Source organism: Saccopteryx leptura, chromosome 2, assembly GCF_036850995.1.
Source record: "Saccopteryx leptura isolate mSacLep1 chromosome 2, mSacLep1_pri_phased_curated, whole genome shotgun sequence".
NCBI classification, from domain to species: domain Eukaryota; kingdom Metazoa; phylum Chordata; class Mammalia; order Chiroptera; family Emballonuridae; genus Saccopteryx; species Saccopteryx leptura.
Genome location: NC_089504.1, coordinates 382,822,837 through 382,850,495, shown reverse-complemented (window position 1 = coordinate 382,850,495; position 27,659 = coordinate 382,822,837). Strand labels below are relative to the sequence as shown.

The 27,659-nt window shown below is 53.7% G+C and overlaps 5 protein-coding genes and 1 long non-coding RNA gene across 10 annotated transcripts in view; 2 read left to right on the top strand and 4 right to left on the bottom strand.

Annotated features, from left to right (window-relative positions):
* The window catches only part of SMARCB1 (SWI/SNF related, matrix associated, actin dependent regulator of chromatin, subfamily b, member 1), a 35,794-nt gene extending 32,530 nt beyond the window's left edge, over positions 1-3,264 (bottom strand). For both annotated transcript variants that reach the window (XM_066365476.1, XM_066365477.1), the window contains exon 1: positions 2,602-3,264. In XM_066365476.1, the coding sequence (XP_066221573.1) occupies positions 2,602-2,694 (93 nt within the window). In that variant the 5' untranslated portion in view covers positions 2,695-3,264. The remainder of the gene's footprint in view (positions 1-2,601) is intronic.
* Positions 3,265-4,073: 809 nt separating this feature from the next.
* MMP11 (matrix metallopeptidase 11) lies at positions 4,074-14,328 on the bottom strand. Its single transcript, XM_066365469.1, has 8 exons — positions 14,183-14,328; positions 8,760-8,989; positions 7,747-7,890; positions 7,535-7,668; positions 7,146-7,387; positions 6,809-7,025; positions 5,853-6,110; positions 4,074-4,908 (listed from the first exon to the last, which is right to left on the bottom strand). Exons 1-8 carry the CDS (start codon positions 14,294-14,296, stop codon positions 4,775-4,777), a joined length of 1,473 nt encoding a protein of 490 aa, XP_066221566.1. The 5' UTR covers positions 14,297-14,328; the 3' UTR covers positions 4,074-4,774.
* A 3,492-nt stretch (positions 14,329-17,820) lies between these two features.
* Positions 17,821-19,789, top strand: CHCHD10 (coiled-coil-helix-coiled-coil-helix domain containing 10). Its single transcript, XM_066365487.1, has 4 exons — positions 17,821-17,978; positions 18,248-18,467; positions 19,322-19,469; positions 19,572-19,789. Exons 1-4 carry the CDS (start codon positions 17,938-17,940, stop codon positions 19,589-19,591), a joined length of 429 nt encoding a protein of 142 aa, XP_066221584.1. The 5' UTR covers positions 17,821-17,937; the 3' UTR covers positions 19,592-19,789.
* Positions 19,790-19,791: 2 nt separating this feature from the next.
* C2H22orf15 (chromosome 2 C22orf15 homolog) lies at positions 19,792-22,401 on the bottom strand. 4 transcript variants are annotated; one of them, XM_066365483.1, is made up of 6 exons: positions 22,264-22,401; positions 21,352-21,438; positions 21,131-21,250; positions 20,832-20,906; positions 20,592-20,748; positions 19,792-19,876 (listed from the first exon to the last, which is right to left on the bottom strand). In XM_066365483.1, the coding sequence occupies exons 1-5, from the start codon at positions 22,286-22,288 to the stop codon at positions 20,609-20,611; spliced, it is 447 nt and encodes a 148-aa protein (XP_066221580.1). In that variant the 5' UTR covers positions 22,289-22,401; the 3' UTR covers positions 19,792-19,876; positions 20,592-20,608. The 4 variants fall into 4 exon arrangements, with proteins under 4 accessions (XP_066221580.1, XP_066221581.1, XP_066221582.1 ...); XM_066365484.1 differs by having other exon boundaries at positions 20,592-20,712; XM_066365485.1 differs by lacking the exon at positions 20,832-20,906.
* Positions 22,402-25,152: 2,751 nt separating this feature from the next.
* Positions 25,153-26,485, top strand: VPREB3 (V-set pre-B cell surrogate light chain 3). The gene is made up of 2 exons (XM_066365488.1): positions 25,153-25,282; positions 26,036-26,485. The coding sequence occupies exons 1-2, from the start codon at positions 25,234-25,236 to the stop codon at positions 26,350-26,352; spliced, it is 366 nt and encodes a 121-aa protein (XP_066221585.1). The 5' UTR covers positions 25,153-25,233; the 3' UTR covers positions 26,353-26,485.
* LOC136392829 (uncharacterized) lies at positions 25,222-27,659 on the bottom strand. The gene is made up of 4 exons (XR_010748987.1): positions 27,559-27,659; positions 27,252-27,302; positions 26,656-26,674; positions 25,222-25,340 (listed from the first exon to the last, which is right to left on the bottom strand). It is a non-coding gene; the product is annotated as an uncharacterized lncRNA (long non-coding RNA).

The window sequence follows — 27,659 nt, the reverse complement described above, 5'->3', positions numbered from 1 at the left end:
GTGATGCTATGGTTGGCCCACCTCTCTGAATATGGTGCCTGTTTCCCAAGCGGAAGAGGCCTGGGGGACACCCATTCAATGCTGTCACAGGAGCTACAGAATATCAACAGACAGCATTCTGATCCCAAACCTTTCCCAGACCTCGAAAGGTCTGATGATTGTTAAGCCAGGCCCCAGAAAGCAAACTGTCTCTCCCTTCTCCCATCTGGGTCTCTATTGACTGGGTCTCAGGACAATGTTCTCACTCAACAGGATTGAAAGAGAAGACTGTAATTAACTTTCTAGAAACTAAAATGTACTATGGAGAAAATCTTAGGGGCCATCTAGTCTAAGCATCTCATTATATGCATGAGAAAAGTGACACAGAGTCGGAACAGAGCTGGGACTAGGCCTCCTGATGTTCTTCCCACCTGGCTACAAGCTTCTTCTCAATTTGCTCTATCTAATAAATGAGAGCTTGCTTTTCAAAAATACCACCCACTTAGAGTCAAGGCCAAACTGATTGCTTTTCCTGTCCATTAGATCAGGTAAAGGTTTCTTTAAACAACCTGCCCATTATCACATACTGAAACTCCTCAACTGCCTTTTATATTCTGCACTTACCGGCTCCAGTTCCCTAGCACAGCTATCTTTGAAGAGCAGTACTTATATGATAATGTGAAAAATTTATTGCATCCTGAACTTTTTGTTTTATAAAAATTGGTGGAAAATGGTAACACTAAAATTCTGATGCAGGCCCTGGCCGGTTGGCTCAGCGGTAGAGCGTCGGCCTGGCGTGCGGGGGACCCAGGTTCGATTCCCGGCCAGGGCACATAGGAGAGGCGCCCATTTGCTTCTCCACCCCCCACCCCCCCTCCTTCCTCTCTGTCTCTCTCTTCCCCTCCCGCAGCCAAGGCTCCATTGGAGCAAAGATGGCCCGGGCGCTGGGGATGGCTCCTTGGCCTCTGCCCCAGGCGCTAGAGTGGCTCTGGTCACAGCAGAACGTCGCCCCTGGTGGGCGTGCTGGGTGGATCCCGGATGGGCGCATGCGGGAGTCCGTCTGACTGTCTCTCCCCATTTCTAGCTGCAGAAAAAAAAAAAAAATTCTGATGCAGGCAACACTGGTATAATAATTCAATACGGCCTGACCTGTGGTGACGCAGTGGATAAAGCGTCGACCTGGAAATGCTGAGGTCGCCGGTTTGAAACCCTGGGCTTGCCTGGTCAAGGCACATATGGGAGTTGAAGCTTCCTGCTCCTCCCCCTTCTCTCTCTGTCTCTCTTTCTCCCTTTCTCTCTCCTCTCTAATATGAATAAATAAAATTAGAAAAAAATTTCTTTAATAATTCGATACAGCTGGGATAAGTCAGGAGTTACAGGGTGTCCTAAAAGCCCCAGTGTGACCATCATGAGCCTTAATTCATGTTCAACTGTAAAGAGAAACAACAAAAATTGTAGAAACAGGAATGAAATTTTGGCATCTGAAGAGGCAACCCTTGGCATTTTGTAACTGCTTTAGTTCTCCAAGATTAGCACTCACCTCATTACATGAGAGACTCTACTGCTTGGTATATGCACATCTGAATTGTATAGCCATGACTTGGGGGGGAAAAAATTAACATACACTATCTGGGGACTGCCTTTAAATGACAAAAGGCTATTTTGAAGTAATCTGGAAAAAATTAATATACTCAGTACAAACTACCACAGAAGGACAAGTTGTAGAGTTTCCCTTATATCAATGGTCCAGCTGATTCAACAAAATGCTGTTACTTTTAGTAAGGATTAAAGATTTTAGGATATTTCCCCCCTGTAGTAACTGAGTCAGTTCAAGATACACAAAATGTCAATTACTTCTGACTTGCTGATAAACTGAGCTCAGGGTCTGGGGCCTTACCCACCCAAAGGAAATAGGATGTCCTTATCAATCCAAAAGCAAGTGTCCTCCTCCCAACCTATTTCCTCCCTGGTAAACAAAGTTCAAAACTGCCTTGGCCAGATAGTTCAGTTGGTTAGAGCATCTTCCCGAAGCGCGAGGTTGCCGGTTGCATCCCTGGTCCAGGCACATACAGAAGCAGATCAATGTTCCTGTTTCTCTCTCCTTTCCTCTCTCTCTAAAATCAATACAATAAACATTAAAAAAAAAAAAGGTCAGAACACCTCCCTGTCCACATCAAAGGCAACGAACACATGGTAATGAGCCCTCAGTAAGCCCAGTCTTTACAACCTGCCATTTCAGGATCCAAGACAAAGCAATGGGTGGTGGGGGGGGGGGGGGGGGTACTTGTGAGATTTCCAACATCTATCCCCAAGAGTCGCAGGGGCTAACTGAAACATCCAGTTTCTTTGCGTATGCCTAGGGTTGCAGCAACTCAGAGCGGAACCAATGGGCCCTGGGGGAGCCCTAGCTTTGGAAGCAGGGTGTGTCCGCAGCCACTACGAAATGGGTAAGTAAACCCTGAATCTCAGGGTACGCCGACGAGGCCCCGCCCACTAGGCCCCGCCCACACGCGCGTGCTCGCGCACCAGGCCGCCGCGATGAATGGAGACGCGCGTTCCGGCGCGCAGACCCGCCCTGAGACTCCGCGGGGCCTGGAAGGGCGAGGACGCGCTGCGCGGTACCTCAGAGCCGATCATGTAGAACTCGCCGTCATCCTCCAGCTGGAACTTGACGGGCTTCTGCCCGAAGGTCTTGCTCAGCGCCATCATCATCATTGCGGCGGTGGAAATGGGCGGCAAAGGCCGGGATGCGAGGGATCAGGAGGGCTGAGGCGGGCCCGGGGAGTGCTGAGTCGAAGGGAGCTAAGCCGAGAGGCAAAGGACGGGCCAAGCAGGATACTCGCGCCGCCGCCGCCACCGCCGAGCTCTTGAACCGCCGCAGTAGACGATGAGCAGGCCTCCCTTAGTGCGCATGCGCAGGCGTTGACGCTGGCGCGCGCGCTACCGCTGCTCAAACAAAAGGCCGGGGCGCGTCCCCGTGGGTCTCTTAAAGGAACCTAGACCCGTTTTTTTCACAGACTGCTTCCCAAATCGAGGTACCGAGGAAAATTCGCAGAGATGGAAATAGCAACCGAGGCCCGAACTCAGGCGGTAGCTTACCCAGAGTCACAGCTGGGACTGGAACTCTACCCAGTAGAGGAGAAAGGAAGTAAGGCCTGAAGTATAGGAAGAGGCCCGAAGAATCTGTGCCTCAGTTTCCCGACCCGGAAAACAGTACAGCTGAACAGATAAATGGGCTCCTAGGAACAGATGTCCCAGTTCCAAGCCCACAATGGTTTCTGCGGCTATAGGAATGGCCAGAATGACAACACTAGTGATGTTGGCATGGGCAAAGTCTCTCTGGCTTGGCAGGATTCCAAGGCCCAGGTGGTATTTGGTTTGGCTTGTGCATTACACGAGTATTGGAGGGGAGGGAACCTTCTCCATTCTTTCCTTAACTTTGTGCTTTGTTCTGTACAACAAGCTGAGCCCTGCAGTGGAGCTAGACAGCCCTGCCCTGTGGCACTTATAGCTGTGTTTGGGGATTGACATTAATGAAAGCATCAAAGCATCAGTGTATCCAGTTGGACAATACAGTAGGTCAAAAATGGCCCAACGCTGACAATTTCATATGGTTCAATCTAACAAAAATTGTAGCTGTGATAGGTGTTACTATGAAGGTGTTACATGTGGGGCTAGCTGGCTGTCAAGCAAGGAGGCACTCCAGTTAGGAAGAGTCGCTGGTGTAACCATGAGTTTGTTCTATGTCTTGACAATAGTGGGATAGGGGCTGAGGTGTGGTAAGATCAGATAAAGTGACCACCACTTGGTGGAGGATGATCTAAGAGGCAAGGTGAGAAGCAGGGAACAAATATCGAAGCCTCTACAGGTGTCCAGTGAGATAAGATGGAGGAATGGAACAAGAAGGGCCCTAAACATTGCACCCAAAGACCATAGGCTTGAGAGTGGAGTGGGCTGCCACCCTGGCTCCCATGGCAGAGCAGGTCCCAAGCCAGGCCTCCCACCTCCCTGGCCCAGCTCTTTCCCTATCCTTGCCTCCCAGTCACAGAGAAACCCCAGTCAGGCAGGTAGAAAATGACCATGACCATGTTTAATGACAGTCTTCAGTAAAAAAAAAAAAAAAGTTTTGTACACACATTTACATGGCTTTGGAGGGTCTCAGTGCTAGGATGAGGGGGCTGGGGAGAATCCGGTCCATAACTGGATTGAGGTATGTTGGGGCCTCCAGGGCCCTGGGTCTCCAGCAGGAAGCACCCCCACCCCAGCTGACTCTGAACCTTCGGAACTGAATCTTGGGGAACAAATCTCCAGGATCAGTAGCTGGCGGCAGCCAGTTCCAAGCATCTACCCAAAACTGACTTCTCAGGAGAGGGCAGAAGGCCATGGGGCCCCAGGATCAAGTGCCAACACCTGTCAGGAATCGCACAGCAGGGACAGCTCCTCCAAACCTGCTGAGGTCCTTTCTTGAGGGACAGGGATAGAGAGCGAGGACAGCCAGGTTTAACTGTGACCTGCACAGGCCAGGTAAAGCAAGCCCAAGACTACCCTCACCCTTAATGCCAAAGCCTCTTTGCCCAGTCTGAGACAGTTGCTGGCAGGTGACCACGACCTGCGTGGTCCTCCCTGCAGTTGTCATGGTGGCAGGACCCCTGACCCAGCCCCCTGAGGAGACACAGGCTCTGTCTTATGCCTGATGCTCATAGCCACAGAGATAGCCACAAAGATGGCCATGGGTCTCTAGGTGATGTCAGTGGCCTGCCAGGAGTCAGGGGTCCTGAGGGCATCCAAGCCATTGTTAGCGGAAAGTGTTGGCAGGTTCTGTACAGCTGAAGAAGTCAGGGCCCACAAGACGGGGAAAGCCCTCCAGGGCCTTCACCTTCACAGGGTCAAACTTCCAGTAGAGGCGGCCACGCAGGAAGTAGGCATAACCTGGGGAGAGATGAAGGTCAGGCCTGGGTGAATGGATACTGGACCTCATATCTGCTTCAGGCTGTGCCAAGGGATGGGCAACGGGGAGGTCCAGGCGGGCAGGCCTTGGACACGGCTGAATTCCTTGAAACCTGCAGGCCCTGCAACACCACCTTTCCCTTAAGGGAGCCTTCTGCCTGTTCAGAGTCTTAGCTGAGCTACCATCCAGCCTGAGAGACACTGGGTGCATCAGAGGCCCAAGTTCTACCTGTCAGGAAAGCAGTCCTGCTTCCCTCACAGGCCCTCCCTCCACATCACTCGACTTCTGTACCCACCAGCCACATACATATGGGCTTGAGTCAAGTGAATGAGACAGGCAACCTGCAGCCTTAGCCCAAAGCCACCACAGGATAGCTCTCCAACAGGTCCCACTGTGGGAGAACACAGAAACCAGAGGGTGGGACACGAGAGAGTGCCCTGGACTGTGAGTCTCCAGTCTAGTCCTTGGAGATTACAGGAGGCCAGGTGGCCCAATGATTAGGAGTAGGGATTGCCTAGGTGGTGGTCCTAGCTGCCCACTGTCCACATGGGTGGTCCCAGTTAGGGAACCTCATCACCTGAACCTCTCTTTGCTCTTCTGGAAACTGGGTTCTTAACAGGTGCTACACTTGAGAATTGCATGAGACATTTAGGGAACTTAGTTGCCTGGAGCATTGTCAGTCCTCAGTATGCAGTGGTTATTATTAGCAGCTATGACCAAGAGACCTGGACAAGTACTTGCACTTCTGTGGCCCTCAATCTTATCTGCTACACGGGAGTATAGCATTACCCTGGCACAAGGAAGGGGCTTGCTGGGGAGGATGCTGGACAAAGGACCTGAGATGGAAAGCTGATGCCCAGCCACCACAGTGTGGGAAATGCAGCTGCTGCAACCACTTCCACCAGCCTCCCTGCCCCCAACACACCATCAGCATCCTGGAAGGCAGCGTCGATTTCAGAGGGTACTCCTCGCCAGTCAGTGGCCCGACGGGGCACGGGACTGTCCACACGGCGGGTGCTGGGGTGGAAGCGCCAGTAGTCTCCCCCTCGGAAGAAGTAGATCTTGTTCTTCTCAGGGCCCCAGACCAAGGCTGCATGGACCGGGGACTCCAGCAGGCCCAGCTCAGAGAGGGGTGCAGGGCCTAGAACTGGCTTCTCACCATCATACACCCAGTATTGAGCCCCTGTGGAGAGGGGAGGCTGCAGTGGAGCTGTGCAACTGCCACACTAGGGCATCATGGACCTCCCTGGCTGCCACCATCACAGACTTTCCATTCCTCAGTTTCATTGACCTGCTTGGTAACCCCAGTCCAGGGGAAGTTGGAGCCAGCAGGCATAAGCTGGGGTGGTGCAGGCTCTGGGACATACCACATAAGAAAGGTTATTCTAAGCAGCAGAGAGGCGCCTAGGCTCCCGCTCCTTCCCCTGGCATTTGACTGCTCACCACCCCCTGGGCCTTAGCTCTGTCACAGCAGGTCCTGGCTGGCCTTTGTTTATGAAGTCCCTGCCATCTGGAATGCTCCAGGCTCTTTTCTCTGCCAGTTGAAAGTTAACAGCACAGATTCTAGGGTCACCAGACCTAGGTCTAATCCCTGCTCTGCCTTTTCTAAACTGCGCCCTCAGTTCAGTCATTTCACTACATCTGAGCTAGAGGCCAATGCATGGCCCATTGTGTAATACTTTCTATTCTACTCCCACCTTGAAAGCCACCATCTCTGAGAATGTCCCAACTGTGTCCAGAGGAGTAAGCCTTGCTCTCCTTTGGCCTTGAAGATTCAGGGCATGCTCCACCTGCCCATCATATATTTCTGTCTGTTCCTACCCTTGGCCATGACATTCCTGGCTCCTGGAAATCTGAGCATGACCCGCAGCCCCCACTCACCCTGAAAGAACCAGATGTGGCCCTGGGCATCCTCAAAGGCTGCGTCCACGGGGCTGGGAAGTCCCTGCCAGTGGCGAGAGGCCAGTGCAGGGTAGCCAGGCTGCAGCCGGCCCCCACGCAGCCGCCACACAAAGCCTGCCTTGAAGAAGAAGAGCTCGCCACGGATGGTGGATACTGCATCAAAGGAGACCTCACAAGCGTCTGGTGGGGCTTCCGGCTGGGGCAGGAGGGAAGGGAGGGCCAGGAAAGAGCCCACATTGGAGCCATAGAGGCCAGTGGGGTTGGGGGAGCTAGGACAGGGCCTCACCTCCTGTCTTCCCACCCCCCTGTACCTCACCTCCAATGGTGCAATCTCGTTGGTGTCCACCCCAGCCTGGGGGCCTAGGGCTGGAGGCCTGGAGGTAGGAACTGGCCGGGGCCGGCCATATAGGTGCTGGATGCCCCTGCGGTCATCTGGGCTGAGGCTCAGTGGATAGCGAAAGGTGTAGAAAGGGGACATAAGGGCCTTAGCAGCCGTCGTGTGCTGTAACCCGAGCACATGGCCAAATTCATGGGCTGCCACCTGCAGGAGGTCTGTGCCTGGAAAAGGGAAATAGCCCAGCAATCCCCGAGCCTCCTACAGCAAGATACCCAAGCTCTAGACCCGAGCTCAGGGACCTTGGCAAGTTCCCATTCTCTCTATGTTCTTCAGTTGCCCTGTCTGGAAAATGGGTCCCCAGCCCATACCCTGGTTGTCCCCAATAGTCCAGGTCTCATCATAGTCGAAGTGGACATCCCCTTCTCGATGAGTCTTCGGGAAGAAGGCATGAGCCAGGATGCCCCCAGGTCCATCAAATGGCAGGTTGTCCCCATGCCAGTACCTGCGGTGGGTGGGGGCAGAGTCAGCAGCAGCTCACAGCTGGGGCTGTTCCTAGAGGGGTGCCAGGCCACTGGTTCACCTGGTGAAGTCGATCATGATGTCAGCATGGCCCTCATGCACCTCAGTAAAGGTGAGTGGTGTCACCTCACTCCACACCTGTAGGGCCTCTGCCACTGTCTGCCGCACTTGCTCCCGCACCAGCTGCCATGGGAACCGAAGGATCCTGGGGGAGAAAGAGGGGTCTGGACTTCCCTCAGGGCAGGGTCAGCCCCTGATGGCTATTGGGCCAGGAGTTGCCCTTGGATACTCAGTGGGGGTGCATGCACACAAGACAAAGGCCAGGTTAGCTTTTGGTGTGGTATGTAATGCCTCTGCCACATGGGCACATTTTTATGTGGATTTATGTCCTTAGTTGCACAAAGATGTCTGTATTTGGGGGAAGAACACAGGACAAGGAGCCCCAAGACCCACCTGTAGACCTGATTATACTGCTCACTTTAGGGAGAACTTGACCCTTTGACCTGTCCCCGTTCAGTTCCCAGTTCCCTCCAGGACATTTCTGCATCCCCAGCAGTGTCAGCCCCAATGTCATGATACCACAGTGGTCTTCATGTGATTTCTGTCCCAAGTTAAGTCTCTACCTGCATGATATGTATGTTTCAGTTTCCACCTCACTCCCAGGGGTCTCAGGTCACCTGTCCCCCTCACCACCGTTTCCCACCTGCATGGATCCTGAATTATGGTGCTAGATCTGAGCAGTGACATGGTTAATGCCCAGCTCCCCAAGAGGTGCCCAGCTCCACCAAGAGGTTGTGGCTGCCACATACACCATGGAGTCCTCAGGCCCTTAGATCCTAATAGAAGCTGCCTATGTCACTGAAAGCTGTGCCCCAGCATGTCTACAGGCATAGGTGTGGAGGGGTGTTTTCTGTGTGTGCATTGAAGTTGGGGTCCAGGGGGGCTGGTCCATGGATGGCTTGGGAGTCAGTGTACACACATCAATCACAGAGATCTAGCTCTGGCATGTGGGAGTGGCAGGCTTATACACAGACACACAGTGATGTAGAGTCTGCTTATGGCTGAGGGCCCTACCTGTAGGTGAGGTCAGTCTTCTCCCAGCGCCCACCTGACAGCACGAACCGCTTTTGTCGGTTGCGGGCACTCAGCCCATCAGGCGGGTCAGGCACACCACAGCGGGGAGGTCTGGGGCCCCCAGCAGGCCGAGGAGACTCCTGTGCAGCAGGGGCAGGTGCCGGGCTGCTTGGAGGAGCTTCATGCCAGCGCCGTGGCCCCCTCCTCACTAGGTGGTGGCAGTGGGTTTCCTGGGCAGGAGAAAGGATGGGGAGGCCTGATCAGGCCTCTGGTCTTCATGGCCCACAGTTAGAGGTGTGAGCTGTCAACGCCCCCATGCTCAGCCCCAGCCCACTGTGTCACTAGACAAGCAGCGGGCAAGAGAAGGTATGCTCACTGTCACACTGCAGGCCCCTTGGCATGAACTGACTGGTTTCCTGATGACTTGTTACACGGCCTCTTACTGCCTGCCCCTCCCTCCTGGAAGGGCCCAGGGCTGCCTGTCACCTACTCTGACCATTTGGGCTGGTGAGGTCTGAGTGAGGGCACAGAGACTGTACTTCCACACACACCTGGGAATGGACCCTCAGCCAAAGCTTCTGGGGAAAGGCCAGGCAGCGCCTCCTACTTCCCCCACTGCACCCCTTTCTTCCCAAGTCCCCTCCCTTCTTCTCCCAAGTCATGTAAATTACTCCTGCCCAGGACACCCACCTCAGACACTCTTCAGTTTGAAGGGGCTGCCTCAATTTGCTTACCTGACAAATGGGGATGCTACCTCCCCACAGAGCTGACCTGAGGATGAGCTAATGAAATGCATTTAAAGCCCTTAGCCTGGGGCCAGTACCCAATATGTGTGTTAGGGAACAGACAGTTACCAGCTGCCCATCCCCACCCAAACCTGCCCTGCTAGAGTTCGAGGTGATTCTGACGTGGAGCTCCCACACTCTGCAAGCCCCAGGGTGGAGGTCACAGTTCTAGTGCATGAAAAAAACAGAAACTCAGAGAGGTTGAGAGTCCCTGAGAAGTCATCCAGCAAGAGCATGGCAGGGCCAGGTGAGGACTCTGATGGCCCAGGCTGCAGGCAAAAAGGCCTGGCTGTGGACACTGTGCAAAGCTGGAGGAGAGGAATGGAATGGTGCTGTTTGCTGAGATACTCAGCGCCTGTCTGGTCTGGGCAGCTGTGGCCTCCCCACAGCCATATTTGGGGTAGGAGCTGGGCAACCTAGGCCCCACCCTCAGCCTTGGAGTCAGCCTCAGCCTCTGGCAGTTTTCCCAGGTCCCAGGCCTCTGATCAACATCTCAGCCCTCCTCCCCCAAGATCCTGATTATGGAGCCACCAAGAACTCAAAACCCAGAGCTACCTGGACTCAACCCCCAAGAATATCCTCCTACTATGAATGTGTCTTCTGAACACCTGGAGCTTCTGAACCCCTTGGGGGCTATGGGCCTTCTTGGGGTATGGGGCCCTGAACTGTTTTCCCTTGGTTTGAGCTTGCTTATTGAGTGGTTGGTTACCTGGCACAGCAAGCCTCACTGGGTTGTGGGTTCAACACCAGAGGGCTTAGTGCTATTAAGTACTTATCACTGTAGGAGTTCACCTGTATCTAGGCTAGGACCTTGGCAACAGCTCCACAGACTTGCTCTTAGCCCCTGATGGGACCTCTCACCAACTCTCTACCTTTATCATGCCCATTTCTCAGATGAGGAAATGGAGCCCAAAGAAGTTAAGCAATTTTCCCAGGTAACAGGGGCAGGTGGCAGGCTGTCTGTGCTCACAGCCCACTTTACCTGCTATCTCTGTTCTGCATTTTGGGCTGGAGTCACCCTTCTCCTGGAGGAGGAACCCAGGATGACCTCACCTCGGTAAAAAAGAGAAGGAATGGGAAACTATTAAGCACCTGCTACTTCCCAGCTACTTTATAGACAGGCTCATTGAACCTGTCCCCTCCTCCCATAAGGTGGGGATGATATATATGCAGGGTCTCACACTGAGCATGTGGACCCCAGGTCTGTGTGATAAACCATGAGGGCCTGCCCCTTCCCCATCCCCTCCCCATACTGCCCCCATTGACCTCCAGGATACAGTTTCCTTCTCCAACCCTGGCAGGGGTATGAGGACCCTCCTTGGGAAGGGCATGGCCATTTCATTTCCTGGCAGTCCCAAACAGCCCAGAGCCCAGCCTGCCAGCTCTATGCCCCTGGGCAGAAATCTTTCCTCTCCTCTGCTCCCAGTGAGGCCTGGAGCAGCCAGCCACGGAAGGAGGATGAGTAATAGACCCACACAGTTTCTTCCTCTCCTGCCCCCACAAGGCACCAAGTCCACCCCCAGAGCCATAGATCCTGGCACTCTCAGCACAGCAGAAGGAGCCACAAACTGAGATTCAGAAGGCCCAGGCCTATGCCATGGCACCCCTGGACAGAGGGATCCTGGATAAGTCACTATCCTCTCTTAGCCTTGATTTCCCCACCTATCAAATCAGGATAGCAAACGACAAAATGTCCCCCTCCTGTAATGCCTGCTCCAGCATCTGGCACACAGCCTCTTCTCTGGCCCTACCGCTTGCCCCTGTGAGCCCTCCCATACCACCAAACTCCCTAGAGCTCTCTTTATCCACCTGGCATCCAGCTCCCCCAAAGTCTCCAGACTTTACATTTTAAAACATGAGTTGCAGCCAGAAGCGATCCTGTAAATCCAGAGAAGGAAAGCCACTTATATACGATCTCCCCACAAGCAAAGGCCTCTTGCTCCCTGTCTGTGTTGCGTTCATTGGTCTTGGAGAGAGTGAGCAGAAGGCACTAGAATGGAGGCCTCCAGCTCCAGCTAGTGGGATCTTTTCAGGGAAGCCTATCATTTAGTGGCTCTTTGTCTCTGTTTCCTAATTACTAGTATGGGACACATGCTCCTTGCCCCACTGACCTTCCACACTTCATCTTTCTGAGTCCTTCCTGGCCTGGGGCCAGATGGTCTAGCTGTTAGGCACAAGGCAGCTTGCTGATTCCTAAGATGGGTGCGCTGGTCCTCCCAAAGATGCTGGGATTCAGTGAGGTGAGTGGTGGGCACAGACCACACCTGGCTTTATCTACAGCTCTGGGGGTCAGAGAGCGGGCATTTCCCAGATCCCATAGAGGATAAGGATTTTACCTAGAGTCAGACAGTAAGTAGGACAATAGCAGGTCCTAGACCCAGGGTGTATACTTCCCTATCCAGAGCTCTCCTCGAATCCCCTCAGCTCTTGGCCTATCTCTAAAACCCACATTGCTGAGAAGTGTTTCTTCTTCTGGTGCACTCCCTCCTCCTAGGCCAGTGTCCTCCCTTAGCCCGCCCCGTGTGGTGGGTGTCCAGCTCACTCACCCCATCCTCCTCTGGCGGGCACCAAACCACAGCCTCAGAAATCCTCGAGGAATTTCTTGGCTGACTCAATCTCTTGGCTGAGCTAGAAACTCAAGGTCAGCCCCTGGGACAACTTCCAATCAAGAAAATGGGAGGCACTTGGTAGAGGAGAGATAAAAGAAGACCCCAGACTAGGAGACTGCTGGGTAAAGCCAGACTAACTGTGCCCCTCTCTGGGCCTCAGTTTTGTATTGGTCCAATAAGGATCATTAGTCATAGCTATGTCTTTTGCTGTCAGCAGAAGGTGACCCAGACAGGAGGGTACTTTGTTAGGCTGTGAGGAAGACAGAGGGGCATCATCACACCACTCTATTAGGCATCAAGCCACTCTGAGGCTCAGGGAGGCCAAGCAACCTGATCAAGTCACACCACCAGTCAGCAGGCAGGTCCATCTTCTTCCTGACTCTGTGGCCTAATCTTCCCCTTCCTACCCCTCCCCTGCTGGTCCCAGGGGCTGCGGGGCTTTCATCAACCCTGAAAGCTGCTGAACTGGGATGGATAAATATTTACAGAGCTTTCCTGGCCCTGCCAACCGCAGCCTGGGGATAAACATATCAGAGGCGACCCCAAATGCTCTCTGCATATCTGCAGAGTGACAGACAACAGCCCAGCTCAGACTGGGCCCCAACTGACCCTGCACAAGCATCAAAGTGGCAGCTACAGGTGACGGAATGTCTCCAGTGTGCCTGGCTGTACCTCTCTCCTCGAATTACCTCATTCAATCCTCAATGCCCATCAGCATCACTGTTGTCTCCCACCCACTTCTGACAAGACTGAGAAGGGAAGGTTCTGAGGCACAAGAGGGCTCACTTAAGGTCACATAGTTCAAACCCAGATTTCTCCAATTTCCGAACCCGTGGGCTCAACTTCTAACCACAGTGATATCAGACTGCCCCAAAATCTAGGGGACTGGGAGGAGCTGGGGAAGAAGAAAGGCTTCCAGACCGAGGTGCTGCCACACACTCTACACAACCCATCCTATCTCCTCCTGCTCCCACAGCCAGTGAGGGCAAGGCTGGCCAGGGCACAGCTGGGCTTGCTGGACAGAGGAGCTCAGCCTGCTCAGACCTCCTTCCTCACCAGACCAGTCTCACACTCCTGCCTATCACATGTCCTAATGGCTCCATCACTGCCTGAGCTGTCTAGATGCCTCAGCTCCCTGTAGGGGTGGGATAGGTTCCCTGGGGCCCATGGGCATGCAGTCACCCAGACTCTGACCTCAGGCCCTGCCTGGCTCCCCTGTGACTGGTCCCTTAAAGCCCCAGCTCAAGGGGAGGGTGCAGCTTTCTGGGCACACGTAAGGCTGTCACACACACCCCATGACAGGTCCTCGTCTTCTCACTCTGCTACTCTCTCACAGGGGCTCTTCTCTTTGGATCACACATTCTTCTCCCTTCCTACCCCCTTGCTCTCTGAGGTTCTTAACTCTCCACCCTTGGCGCCCCGTTCTTTCTCACATTCTCACAGTCACACACAGAGTGTAGCTCTCAGGCTCACGCTGTCCTGGCACAGCCTCTTAAACTTGCCACTTGCAGGTGCCTAGGTGGTAGGACCTCCTCTAGGCTCAGACATTTCCCCAAGCACAGCTGCTGCCCTCCCGAACTCTTTCTTAATCTTCCAGCCCACTGTACACCTGGAGATGTGCTCACTAAAGGCCACACACCTAGAAGCTGACACCAGCCTGAGACCTGCTCTGCTTTGTCCCTGCGATAGAGGGATCTGTAACCACTCCCCTTGCTACCTCCCTCTGTGCACCCCAGCATCTGCGGCTAGGGCACAGAGGAGGAGGTTTCCATGCTGAGAGGGGGCGTGTGTCTGGCGCCGAGTCCCGCCTCACCAGCCTGGGCGATCCCCGTGCAGGCTCCACTTGCACACCTCCCGGGACGGGAAGCTCACTATTTATCACGCCCACAGAGACCCGGAAAGCGTTTTGGGTAACGAGCGACTACAGGGCACCCCGGGCGCCCCTGCGGGTCCAGCTCCGCCTCTGGGCCCAGCCCGCGTGCCCGGCACTCCCAAGACGAGGAGCGACCGGCCAGCGGCGGGCACTCACCGGCGGCCGCGGGGCCCGGGCCAGCAGCGGCGGCAGCGAGAGCAGCAGCAGCAGCAGCAACGGGAGCCGGAGAGCGCGCGGTGCCGCGCCGCGGAGCCCAGTGGCCCGAGCCATCCGCCCCAGGGCTGCTGGGCCTGCTGGGCCGCGCCGGGCCACCGCCCCTTATAGCCTCCGCCCCGCCCCCAGCCCGGCCCAGCTCCGCCCCCGCTCCTTTTGTTCTAAACTCTCCCCGCCGTGACGGCGGCCGCCAGGATGGGGGAGGTGGATAGGGAACGCCTGGCTGGGTAGGGGTCTGGGGCCCCGAGACCCTGTCCTAACCAGGGGCGGGCCAAACCTGTGGTCTGAGGCCTGGTGCTGGGTGACCCTGGCCAGCTGGTGATGCTCCGGGCCTCAGTTTCCCCAATGTGCAGTGGGGAGTCTGAGAGAAGTCGGGTTTCTCCTCCTGGTCCCTTCCCCCACCTTTGGAAGGCATATTCCCAGCTGTTTCCCTGGTGGCTTGGCCTCTGACTTTCTGTTAGCCCATGACAAGCGGTTGTACCCATGAGCAAGTTTCCTCACTCCTCAGAGCCTTGCTGATTCATCTAGAAGATTGCACTCTATCCCCTGTGAGGAAAGGGATAGTAAAATTGTCCCAGGGTAAACAGACATCTGGAAGAGACTGGCCAGCTCCCCAGCTTGGAACAGAATTATAGACAATTTATAAATGGGGAAACTAAGGCCGTATGGGGGAGGAGCCAGGTCAGGCTTTTCCATACCAGCAGGCAATGGAGTAATGAGGAGGTCCTCTAGCTGAGCTAGTCAGCTGGAGGGAGGGTGCTGTCAGAGAACAGTGGGGCTCTGGAGGCCCAGCCTGTCCCTTCATCAGGGACCAAGGGGGCTCGTCAGGGACTTCTGAGTCCTAAAGGAGTGGATGGTTTTCACATGCTGGAAGGGCCCTCCAGTCTCATACATTCCCTGTGATGACCAGGGGCCTTTCCACTTCACCAGGCAATCTGCTTCATCATGGGCAACACTGCTGAGCCAAAAAGCAGGCAGAGGCTCTTGTCCAGGTGGCCAGGAACCTGAATGTTAAAAGGTGAGGCTGTGGACACCCAGGCCTAGGAGGGAGTGAGGCTGGAAGGGAAGAGAGGATAATCAGGCTGATTCAACCCTCCTTCCAGGTCCTAGCTCAGGGAGCTGTCATAGCTTCTCTACTTCTCCAGGAAGGCTCCACAGAGACTCCTAGAGGGCAAAAGAGATGGCCAACAGCTGTGATTTTTTACTACCTAAACTGTTAGCAAGTTTTTGTTTAAAGTGCCATTTTTTTTTTTTTTTTTTTTTTTTTTTTTTACAGAAACAAAGTCAGAGAGAGGGACAGAGAGAGATGAGAAGCATGAATCATCAGTTTTTCATTGTGACACCTTAGTTGTTCACCGACTGCCTTCTCATATGTGCCTTGACCGTGGGGCTACAGCAGACCAAGTAACCCCTTGCTCAAGCCAGCGACCCTGGGTCCAAACTGGTGAGCTGTGCTCAAACCAGATGAGCCCGCGCTCAAGCTGGTGACCTCGAGGTCTCGAACCTGGGTCCTCCACATCCCAGTCCGACGCTCTATTCACTGCACCACTGCCTGGTCAGGCTTTTTCTTTTTCTTTCTTTCTTTTTTTTTAGAGGAGGGGAGACAAAGATTCCTGCATGCTCCCTGACCAGGATCCACCTGGCAATCCCCCAACACAGCAGCAATGCTCTGCCCATCTGGGGCCCATTGCTAGGCCTTTTAGCACCTGAGGCAGAAGCTCCATGGAGCCATCCTCAGCACCTGGGCCAATGCATTTGAATTAATCAAGCCATGGCTGCAGGAGATGAAGAGAGAGAGAGAAGGGGAGCAGGAGGAGTGGAAAAGTAGATGGGTGTTTCTCCTGTGTGCCCTGACCAGGAATTGAACCCAGGAGAGTCATATGCCAAGCTGACGCTCTACCACTGAGCCAACCTGCTAGGGCCTAAAGTGACTCACTTTTAAAAATTGAAATGCCTACTTCAGCCTCATTCTTAGCAATATTGGTCAAGAAGCCATGAATTTGATGAGCTTATTATACATTTTTTTCTGATATACATGAAACACATAATTATTTCCATAAAAAATGTTCATTTAGTGGTCTTGAGGCCCCCAGGGCTATATGGCCGTGCTTTGGGGAACCTGCAGTTCACCAGTCCATGGCAGCCAAAGTAACAGCCACTTGAAGTACAGGCTGAGGATGGAGGGCCATGGTTACAAGCTAACCGTGCACTCAGCAAGGTTGGCTGGTCACTGAGGGCTTCTTTCAGGAAGAGGTCCCTGATAAGCCTAGAAGGATGGACCAATTTGGCAAATACCAACAGGTGGGCAGGGACTGCATGAGCAAAGTAGTAGAGGCTGGACCAAACCTGGCATGTCTGTAAGTAGAAAATGACCCACCCCTCACATGCTTGTACCCCATGTAGAGGGTTCAAGGGTGGTCAGGACCAGATAGGGGTCAGAGGAGGGTCCTACTTCACAGGCTGGCTAGAGGTAAGAACACAGTAGTGCACATGACTTGAAAGTATATGTGGCCTGGAAGTGCTCTGTACACACATAATTGAGTATGCCAGGCAAGGCCCCTTCCTCCTCCCCTCTCTCCCTTTCTCCCTCCTTTCTCCTCACAGAGGGGCCTCCTTTCCCCACTTGGATCAACGCTGCCTCTCACCCCCTCCCCAATGGCTCTGGGTGATTTCATCTTCCACAGAATCCTTGTGCCACCAGGGCTCAATTTACCCTCCCAATGCACAAGGGAGAGTGATGGTGGGAGGGATGCAGTAAAGAAGTCAGTCCCCTCCCCAGGGTAATAATATGACCACTGCAGAGTCACTCAGAAAAACTGGAAAAACTGGGGTTCCTGAAGGGCTGGGAAGGAGCCTAAAATCCACATCTCTGCCCTTTCTTTGGCCTGGAACCAAGGTGTTAAAATCAGGATGCCACTCAGGTCACAGCCTTTGGCATGAGCACGCTATTTGAATGTCGCGTAAATGCCGTCAGTGTGCGGCGCTGCATTCATGGGGCACGAGGGGGGCCTCATCGCGCCTGGGCAGTTCATCTCAAGGCTTCCCAGGTCTGCAGCGCATTTTGGCCGGAAAGGAATCAAAGAGGGGCTCCGGACGCCCCCTGGCGGGAGTTGTGGAAACAGGTGCCCCTGGCCTTCCTCAAGGCACCTCTTCCCGGCTCTAGTCCCATTCCCCGACGCCGACCCCCGCGCGACACTGAGACCACGCAATAGTCCGCACACTCTGATAGGGGGAGAAGGAGCACCGCCTGGCACCTCGAGCCCCCATCCCAGGAGGGCCTCAATCGGTCGTCTCCCTGTCTCCTCTGCCCTGGAACACTAGACAACACCCAACTTCACTGGCTCCGCGGTGGTCTTTGAAGGAAAAGGCTGGTCGCCCCTGAGTAAACCCTCCGCGCTCTGCGACACTGGTTCATATCCTCAGGGCCCACAAGCTTGGGCCAGGCGCAGGAAGGGCGCGTGGTCATATTTCCAGCTGAAACGACCGCCGACACGAAAGGATGCTGGAGGAGAGAAGATGTGGGGATACACGAACAAGAAGAGCTGCCGCAAGCCCCGCACCTCCCGCTGGGGGGCGTGTCCCAAGGCTCCGCCCCTTGCGCTGGCAGTGACTGGCTGTGTAGCGTCAGTCCCGAAGACAGAATCGCCGCCACCGTTGTTGTCGCAGATTTATCTCAGTCGAGTCCCACCGCCGCGACCATGCCCCGGGGAAGCCGCAGCACGGCCGCCCGGCCAGCCAGGTGTGAGCGAGACAGGGACCCCATGGGGAGATGCTTCGGGAAGTGTGGGTACTTCCCCCAAGGGTGTGAGAGCGTGACCTTGACGATTACTGCGCCATCTTAGCCGGGGCGGGGGTGGTGGTGGTGGTGGTAAGGAAATGTCACAACCACGTCGCCCACCCCACGGGAAGAGGAGGGGGGTATTTCCAGGGTCTGCGGGACCCTTGGGCCTCTGGTCTGGGGTCCGGCCTGGATTAACCCTGCGATCCCCCCCCCCCCCCATCCCGCAGCCGCCCTGCCGCACCTTCTGCCCACCCACCCGCGCACCCGCCTCCCTCGGCCGCGGCGCCGGCCTCGGCCCCATCCGGCCAGCCGGGCCTGATGGCTCAGATGGCGTCCACTGCCGCTGGGGTAGCCGTGGGTTCGGCTGTGGGACACGTTGTGGGCAGTGCCCTGACTGGAGCCTTCAGTGGGGGGAGCTCGGAGCCCGCCCAGCCTGCCGTTCAGCAGGTGAGCAACAGGTTCCAGAGAAACTGAGGCCTACTTCTATGAAGGCCATGGAGCAGAGATTACAGCTGGAATGTCCACCAGTTGTGTCCGGGCATTTCCAGAGCTGCCTCAGGCCCAGGACTTTGCCCAACCAGGGTCCTGTTTCTCATTCAGCCGTTGACCTTCTGTCACTCACTCGCAGGCTCTCCTAGGCCCTCCCCTAAGGCCAAGGTCCCTGGACTCCCAGGGACAGATGCCACCAGCCCTTTAGAGATGGGGAGACCCAGGCCCTTAGGGCTCAGAGATTGGCCCAAGGTCACCCAACCCTAGTAGAAAGGAGGGATGTTTAAATTCCTTAATCTCCTATCTACCTACTCACACAGGTCATGCACTGTAGTCCCTGAGCCCAAGGGCAAAGGTAGCTAGCTGGTGACACTGGGGCCTGCTCCCTGCTGGCCTGTCCGTGACTGGGCACCCTACCAGTCCTGAGCCAAAGGCAGACTTAGTGGCAGGGTCAGGGTTCATGAGGATCAGTGTGGAAGTTGCTAGAACTTGGGGTGGGGTTCATACTCTTAAGAGTAGTAGTAGAACACTTCCTGGGCTTTTCTAGAGTCTTCTCCCACCTGGCCAGCATGCCTATTATGAGGCAGCAAGGAGATTCTGTTTAGCATCAGCTGAGTGACTTTGATAGGGCTGTTGCTGACCCTGTTTTAACAGATGGAGCTGCTGAGTCTGCTGGTCCTGGGTCACCCAGCCTGCCTGGGACTGTTGAGGCCCCTGGGTTGGGGTTGTGGGGTTGTAGGTGGCCCTCAGCTTTGGAACCCACTTGTCAGTACAACCTTGACCTGACCTTGCTTCTTCCTGTGCCATACTAGGCCCCCATCCGTGCTGCCCCCCAGCCTCTGCAGTTGGGGCCCTGCGCCTATGAGATCAAGCAGTTCCTGGACTGCTCCACCACTCAGAGTGACTTGTCCCTGTGTGAGGGCTTCAGCGAGGCTCTGAAGCAGTGCAAATACAACCATGGTGAGCAAGTGGCCCCTGACCCAGGCAGGGACTGGGAGGGGCAGCCCCTCCTCCTATACCTGGGGGCTGACCACCAAGCCTGTCCCACCCCTCCCTCCACAGGTCTGAGCACCCTGCCCTGAAGAACCGAGGCACACTGGTGCAGATTGGAGCAGATTCTGGGGCCAGCTCTGCACTCACTTCCACCCCTTCACTGACAGCCAGAGTACAACACCAGAAAGTACCCATGTAGCTAGGATTGGGAGTGAAGAGGGGGATTCTCACCCCATAGATGACCTGAGACACGAATGTGCAATTAAAAGAATTTATTTTAGACCAGAGACTGCTGTGTGTCCTCTCACTGGCCTGTCTGCCGGTAGCACCATGGTTGAAGAGGTGGTAGGGATGATTTACCGTAAGCTGGCCTCCTGTGTGGGGAAGGAGGAGCCCTGTTGTAATCCCACTGCTTTGGTTAGTCAGAGTGTGTAGTGAGGCATTACCCGGTGACTTCAAGGGCATCTGACTCTGGAAACTGAAATTCTGGTTGTCTCCCCTCTCAGGGATGCCTGCCCCTTCCACCTTTTTTGTCTCTACCTCCAGATCCCCTTCTCTGCACCCACATCTTAGGGACCCCCAGTGGCCTCACTTCCTCTCTGTGACCTTGCCCCTTTTGCTAATACAACCTAATCCAGATTCTGTAAGAGGAATGTTGCTGGGCCACTGTTTGGGCCTGATTACACAAGGCAGAGGTCACAGCTAACCCCCTTGGATCTAAGTCCAGCTTGGCCACTAGGCTGTATTGTGCCCAGTCATGGGGCCTGCTGGAACAGAGGAGCAGGTCCTTCAAACCTAGTGCAAGCTCCACCATTGCACGTGATGTACTGTTTTTGCCTTCCTGGAATTCATTTAGCAACTCCTGGGCACTGACAATGTTCTTGCTCTTGGGCACTTACACTGCAGTGGAGTGGTAGGCGCCTGTCTCTGGGTACAGTGTGTTCCATCTTTCAGGTAGATGTGTGTGTGTGATGGGGGTTGACTTTGGGGGCCTGCCCACCTCTGTCAGTACACAGTTTTCTGTCCCGTGGGAAAGAGTCCCACTTCTGGGTGTGAATGTCCCCCCAAGTATCCACGTCTTCTCCTTACCTGCCTCCTGGCCTCAACTAGCGGGTCCTGGACAGTAGGGAGTCCAGCCTTTGGGTATTTGAAAGAGGGCCTTGTTCCTTGTGGCCATGGCGAGTGCCAGTACGTCTCCTCTGGCTGTTGCCTGTTGAGGGTAGGCCTGACAGCCAGCGCAGCTCTTCTGGAAGGCCCAGGAAGCCCTTCCGGTAGGGACTGGGGAGAAGATGCTCCCTGCCCACCCCAGGGCTCTACTATGATACTCACCTGCCAGCTTTGGACATCGCTCATCCAAGTTTTCCAATAGGGACTCATAGCGAGTGGGGGCCCCACCCTCCCCATCTGTGGAGGGACAAAGAATGACCCCTGACTGGCCCTTATTTCTCACTCTCGATCTGTTTGCTGGCTCAGGCTGGGGTCAGAACAGGGCATTAGATAAAAGGGTCAGGGGTAGGTTCTGGCCAAAGTGGGGGACTGAGTAGGGCCTTGGGTGGTCTCTGTACTGCAGTTCCCCCTCTTATAGTCTAACATTACAGAGAAGGGAGCGAGTCTTGGGTCCCACTCACTAATGATCTTCACGAGGATGTAAGTCCCACGCTCCTGCAGCAGGGAGCTGCCTGTGGAGGAGACCTGGTCTTTGCCCAGGCTCACCAGGTGTCCGTCCTCAGCCAGGAGGGCAATGGTTGCTGGGAGGAAAGGAAGGGAGGCAGAACAGGGCTGGTACCCACGCCTGCAGCCCTGGGCCCCCACCCCACCACACCCCACCAACCCTTTCTTGCCCCCTCACCATCTGGAGGCACCTGCCCCCTTTGCCTTAGATGGGCAGTGAGAGTCACCAGGCTACAACAGGGATTCACCAGCTCCCAGCAGCCAGCTGCAGGGGAGGGGCAGAGGGGAGTGAATGAGGCCCTCTCCTTCCCCCCAATCTGAAACCCTCTGTTTTGCCTATCCCACACCTTTTTTTAAATATTTAAGTGATTTGTTTTCTTGAGGTAAATTTTCTATAACATGAACACCATTTTACCAAAGTGTACAATTCAGTGGCATTTAATACATTTATAGTTATATAACGATCACCTCTATTTCTAAAATATTTTCATCACCACCAAAAGTAAACAAGTACCCCTAAGCAGTTAACTTTTTCTTCTTTTTCAATTATAGTTTACATTCAATATTATTTTGTATTAGTTTCAGGTGTACAGCAGGGAGTAGCACTATGGTACTAGGACAGTACCCCACCCCACCCCGACCCATCTCCTGAGACGTCAGTAATTGGTATACAACTTATGCCTCCTATACTGGACAGCCTCCTGCTCCAGCCCCCCTCCTGCAATGGATCCCCTCCCACCAGAGGGTCAGGATTCTAACTGGTCAGAGCTTCAGGTGCCTGATGTACACCGAAGCCTAAGGACGACTGACTGAAGCAACAGCCAAGAGGTCATGTAATTTAAAAACATCCTCCATGGTAGCATGGCAGGTGCTCTAGGAGAGAGGCCCATGTGAATTTCCTGGTGCCCAACCAGTGTTTTCCCCTCTAAGGAATCACTCCAGGCACTAGGGAGCTCTGCTTCCCCACAGAGCTGCTTCCCCCAACCCCCCATCCCTTACCTACACTGCCTCCCCCCATCCCAGGGCAGATGGAAGCAAGCTGAGTGTACCATTCCCCAATCCATCTGTTGGGACAGGAGATTCTACTTACCTCCAAACATCACTGTGATAAACATGGCTGCAGGGGAGAGGAGACAGAGTTGGGGGCTTTGGTATCCCAACTTCTGTCTAAGGAAGGAACTGGAACTGAGATCTATTCAGGGTTCTGGCCCTGCTGGAAGAAGTATGTCTATGGGGGAGGATCGATGGGTGATGGGTGGGTGGCTGTGGTCCCTGCTTCGCTCTCTTTGGGGTTGGGCTGTTGCAGTTGTCCAGAACCCTTGGCCTCCTCTTCCTCCTGCAGGCTGGGTCAGAGTAGCAGGAGGAGACAGGCCCTCCCAGTTTCCAAGCTGGTCTCCATGGTAGTGGAAGCTGCCAAGCCAAGCCATCTAGGCAGGAAATGCCTTCCCCCCAGTATCCTGGTAACGGGATCTGAGGCAGGGCTATAGTGGGGCCTAAAGCTTTGGTTTCCAGGGATGTCCAGAGACCACATTCTTCTACCAGTAGAGACTGAGCTGCCAGACTAAAAGTGGGGGAGGTTTTTAGGGGTGGGGCACTGAGGTCCTCACCAACTTTGCAGGCTCCCCTGCCCAACTCCAGCCTCCTTTCCTGTGCTCACAGTGTTTCCTCTCCTGCTTTACTCCTCATTCCCAGCCTCCTCTCTTTTATTTATTTATTGATTTGAGAGAGAGAGAGGTATTCATTTGTTGTTCCACTTAGTTGTACATTCATTGATAGCTTCCCTTATATGCCCTGACTGGGGATTTAACCTGCAACCTTGGTGTTTCGGGACAACACTCTAACCTACAGAGCAAACTGGCCAGGGCCGCCTCCTTTCTTTTGTTGTTTATTTTTTCTACTTTTTTCTTTTTAGAGAGGAGAGAGAGAGAAGGCAGGGAGGAGCAGGAAGCATCAACTCCTATATGTGCCTTGACTAGGCAAGCCCAGGGTTTCAAACTGGCAACCTCAGCGTTCCAGGTCAACATTTTATCCACTGTGCCACCACAGGTCAGGCTCTTTTTTTTTTTTTTTTTTTTTAGTTAAGTTTATAGAGGTAAAATTTACCCTTTTAGTGGCTTGTTTTTTTGTTTGTTTGTTTTTTGTTGTTTTTTTTACAGGGACAGAGAGAGGGATAAACAGGGACAGACAGTCAGGAATGGAAAGAGATGAGAAGCATCATTCATTAGTTTTTCGTTGCAGCACCTTCGTTGTTCATTGATTGCTTTCTCATATGTGCTTTGACCGCGTAGACCGAGTAACCCCTTGCTCAAGCCAGCGACCTTGGGTCCAAGCTGGTGAGCCTTGCTCAAACCAGATGAGCCAGCGCTGAAGCTGGCGACCTCGAGGTCTCAAACTGGGTCCTTCGCATCCCAGTCCGACGCTCTATGCACTGTGCCACCGCCTGGTCAGGCCCTTTTAGTGTTTTGAGTTTTGACAAATCTCATATAACTACTACCATACTAGGGATATAGAACATTTCCACCACTTCCCAAAATTTCTTTATGCCCCTTTGTAGTCAACTCCAGCCCCTGACAACCACTGCCTTTTCCAGGATGTTCCATAAAAGGAATCATAAATATGGAACCTTTTGAGTCTGGCTTCTTTCACTCAGCAGGATGCATTTGAGATTCCCCCAGGTTGTCCCAGGTATCATTTGTTCCTTCTAAAATATATAGTTTGTTGCTTTTTATCACTGGGGGAGGGGTCCCATTGTCTGGGTACATCAGGGTTTGTTGATCCATTCACCTGCTGTTGTTTTAGGGTTTTGTTTTTGGCGATTATGAATAAAACCAGTATAGACATTTACCAAAGTTTTTTGCCCTGTATGAGAGGCCAATAAAGGAGGTGGTTGGGAGTGCAGGCTCAGGATTAATTGGTTTGCATTGGGAAAGCTGGCTAACCCTGGAGGGTCAGTCCTCTAAGATCAGCAAGGCCCCAGATAGCAAAGCATCAGAATACAGAAAATGAAAGGCACAATTAATACATGCACTGTGCCTGGCACTGGGCACATAAGTCCTATCTTTGTATTTTCACAACTCTTGGGTTAGTACAATTTTTTTCTTCATTTTCCAGATGAGGAAAATGAATCCCAACTGAAGTCAGCTCCCTGCTATCAGGCAAATTAAGACCATGTCAAGTGCTGGTGAGGATGTGAAGTCACTGGAACTCTCTTGACCACTGGTGGGAACGCTGGCAGTTACTGCTACAGCTAAATGTACCATTCCCTACCCCCAGGCACTTCTAGTGCTGGGTGTCTTACCAGCAGAAATGAAAACATAAATGCATTCAAGACACTAACATGATCATTCACAAGTTTTATTTGCAATGGCCAAGGACTGGAAAGTATGCAAATGTCTGATAACAGAATGGATACATTATTTCACACAATAAGTAAATTAATTCACACAGCTATGAGAATGAATTAAATATCACTGCACACTCTGGATTATGCCTATGTTGAACAAAAGAAGCAGGGACAAAAGAGGACAGGCTATCATTTCATTTATATTTGAAGTTCTAGAGCAGGCAAAACAGATCTAAGTGATAGAAGTCAGAATGATGGTTACCATTGGGGGATGAGGGAGCCTTCTGGGGAGATGGAAATGTTCTAAATCTTGATCTGGGTAGAGGTTGCAGGGGTGTGTGTGTGTGTGTGTGTGTGTGTGTGTGTGTATATATATATATATATATATATATATATATATGTATATGTATATATATCTTAGATATAAAATCAGCAAGCCATACTTAAGATTTCTATATTTATCACATGAGTTATACCACAATAAAAAAGCAGCTCCCTGCTATAATGCATGTGTGGATTTCGGGTCCTATTCTCAAAAGGCCTTGTGGGGTCAGTATTCTCATGTTTGGGAAGATGTGGCCTGGCAGTTTGGCCTCAGCCAAATCAATGGGTTAATTTGCATGCACTGTGCTGGTCCAGTAGTCTCCCCTGCCAGGGCCCTGAAGCACCTGGAGCACACCCAACACAACAGTTCCTGTCTGCCTCCTGCTGCTGGCCATGGCCTGGTGGCACCTAGCCCTCCTTTTGATTGGAACCCTCTTGGCAGGTGAGCCCTCCCTGGTCTGCCTCACCTGGGGGGAGACAGCACTGGCTCCAGAAGGCCCCTGCAAAGAAGCAAAATTAATATGAGCAGTGGAACGGTTCTGGCAGTGGCACTGAGGTGGAGGAGAGAACTGGCTACATACAGGTGGCTCTGCACTAGACCTGGGGCAAGTTACTACTCTCTGTGGGCCCGTTTCTTCTTTTCTGAATGATTAGATCACTAGGGTACATTTGAACTTTGACTCTTTAGGGTCTTAGAAGGGACTGGAGCTGGTTACCTTTTGAGTTTTTCACAGGGGAAGCTGGTGTGCCTGATGCCTACTCACAGGGCCTCAGGAACAACCTAACTCCGAGAAGGTCCCCAGGCTCCAGTTGTGTGAGGCTGAGCTAATGGGTGGTACAGCCCAGGAAGCTTCCTGGAAATAGTCAGTCTATAGTTAGGGTTTGGAAAAGCCAATGTGACCAAGAGGATAGGGGTCATCAGGGCAAGGGGTGGGAGTGGGCAACAGAAGGAATGAGGCCACCAGTCCCACCTTTTAAGCTTTAGAACCTCAACTGAACACAGATCTGTGGGAAAATAGCACTAATGGGGACTTAAGAGTCAACAACTTGGTACCCCCTCCAGTGCTGATACTGTGGCACCAGGCCATGAGTCCTTTAGGAACAGGAATTGTTTGGGAGTCTGACCAAGAATTCATGAAGCAGGGGTGGGGGAGAAGGGGCTCAGGCCAGGCCTGAGCAGGTCTGTCTCTCTCAGTCTCTCAGCCAACCCTGACCCAGCCAGATGCATTGTTGGTGTTCCCAGGCCAAGTGGCCCAACTCTCCTGCATGCTCAGCCCCCGCCATGCCACCATTGGGGACTACGGAGTGTCTTGGTATCAACAGCGGGCAGGAAGCGCCCCCCGCTATCTCCTCTACTACCGTTCAGAGAAGGATCACCACCGTTCCCCAGACATCCCTGACCGTTTCTCAGCAGCTACAGATGCAGCCCACAATGCCTGCGTCCTGATCATCAGCCCCGTGCAGCCCGAGGACGACGCAGATTACTACTGCTCTGTGGGCTACATATCCTAGGAGTGGTGTGTGGGATCAATGTCTCCTGTCTGTTTCCCACTTCTGTCCCTGACCTTAGGTCCCTCTCTTTCTCTGAGACTTGATTTTCCTCCTCTATAAAATGGGCTAATAATACCCAACATGTCAACAATAACTATTCTGAGGACCATGAGATCCCTGCTGAAAAAGTGACTGTGGTTGGCCGGGGAGGGTGGAGGAAGGTAGGGATTCTGGGGATTGGTGCACAAGAGGAAGCACCTGAGACCCTTGGGGCTGGGCCTAGCCCCTCCACTGGCCCCCAGGGGGCTCAGCCTGGTGGCTTACCTTCCGGTGACTGGAGGAGCTGGAGGGAGAAAAAAAGGAACCAGCCTTTACCACTCCTTGCTTTGCATGGCTGGTTGTGGTCCAATGCTTATTGGATGACAACAGGGTCCCCCCCGGAGCCCAGGCTGCTAGGTAGGGGAAGGACAGACCCTGCCTACTCCTTGATGGGGCAGGGAAGCAGGTATGGGTGTGAGAGTGAGTGTGAATGTGTGTGAGTGTGTGTGTGTGTGTGTGTGTGTAGGGCACTCAGGCACTTGAGGGCCAGGGTGAAGGGTGGTGAAAGCAGTTCCACAGATAGCAGGGGCAGAGTGGGCAGCATCCCCCCCTCAGGAACACTTGTTCTACTGGTCTCCTGAGAGGACTGTACCCTCCCCACCCCCGCCCCAGGGAGGCTCTCCCACAGGCAGCTGGACCCGAGGGGGAGCACTGGGTTGCCATCAAAGGAGCAAGTCTTGCCATCAAAGTAGAGCAGACCTGAGCGTTGGGAGGAGGGAGGTTCAAGAACATACCCCTCTTCCCTCCCGATTCCCCTAGGAGGCGCCTCAAGCTTGGAGGTCACCCCTCAATGCACTGAGTCCAGAGAGAGTCAAACCTACACCTTCAGCAGGCCCTTGCTTTCATCTCCAAGGCTGGGTTGGCAGGTAGAACTAGGAAAGGAGGATAAATCCTTACAGTACCCTTGGGCCTACGAAAGGTGACGCGTTCATTCTGGGATCCCCTTCTCCTCTTGAAGATCCCAGATCCCAGGCGGCCTCTGGCTTTCCCCCACCCTCAAGGCAAGTGCAGCGGGAACGGGGCTTCTAGCCTGCGCCTCTGGGCCGGCTTGCCCCTCGAGGCCTCAGTTTTCTCCCTTGAACTCTCGCCAACACTTGCCCAGCTGTTTTCCTCCCAGCCGGGACGTACTTGGGGCATCCCGGAGTTACTGTGTCGGACTGGAAAGACTCCCCTGATCCCTGTCCTTGAGTCCCAGAGTCGAGCGGCAACGCGCCGCGATGCCCGGTGAG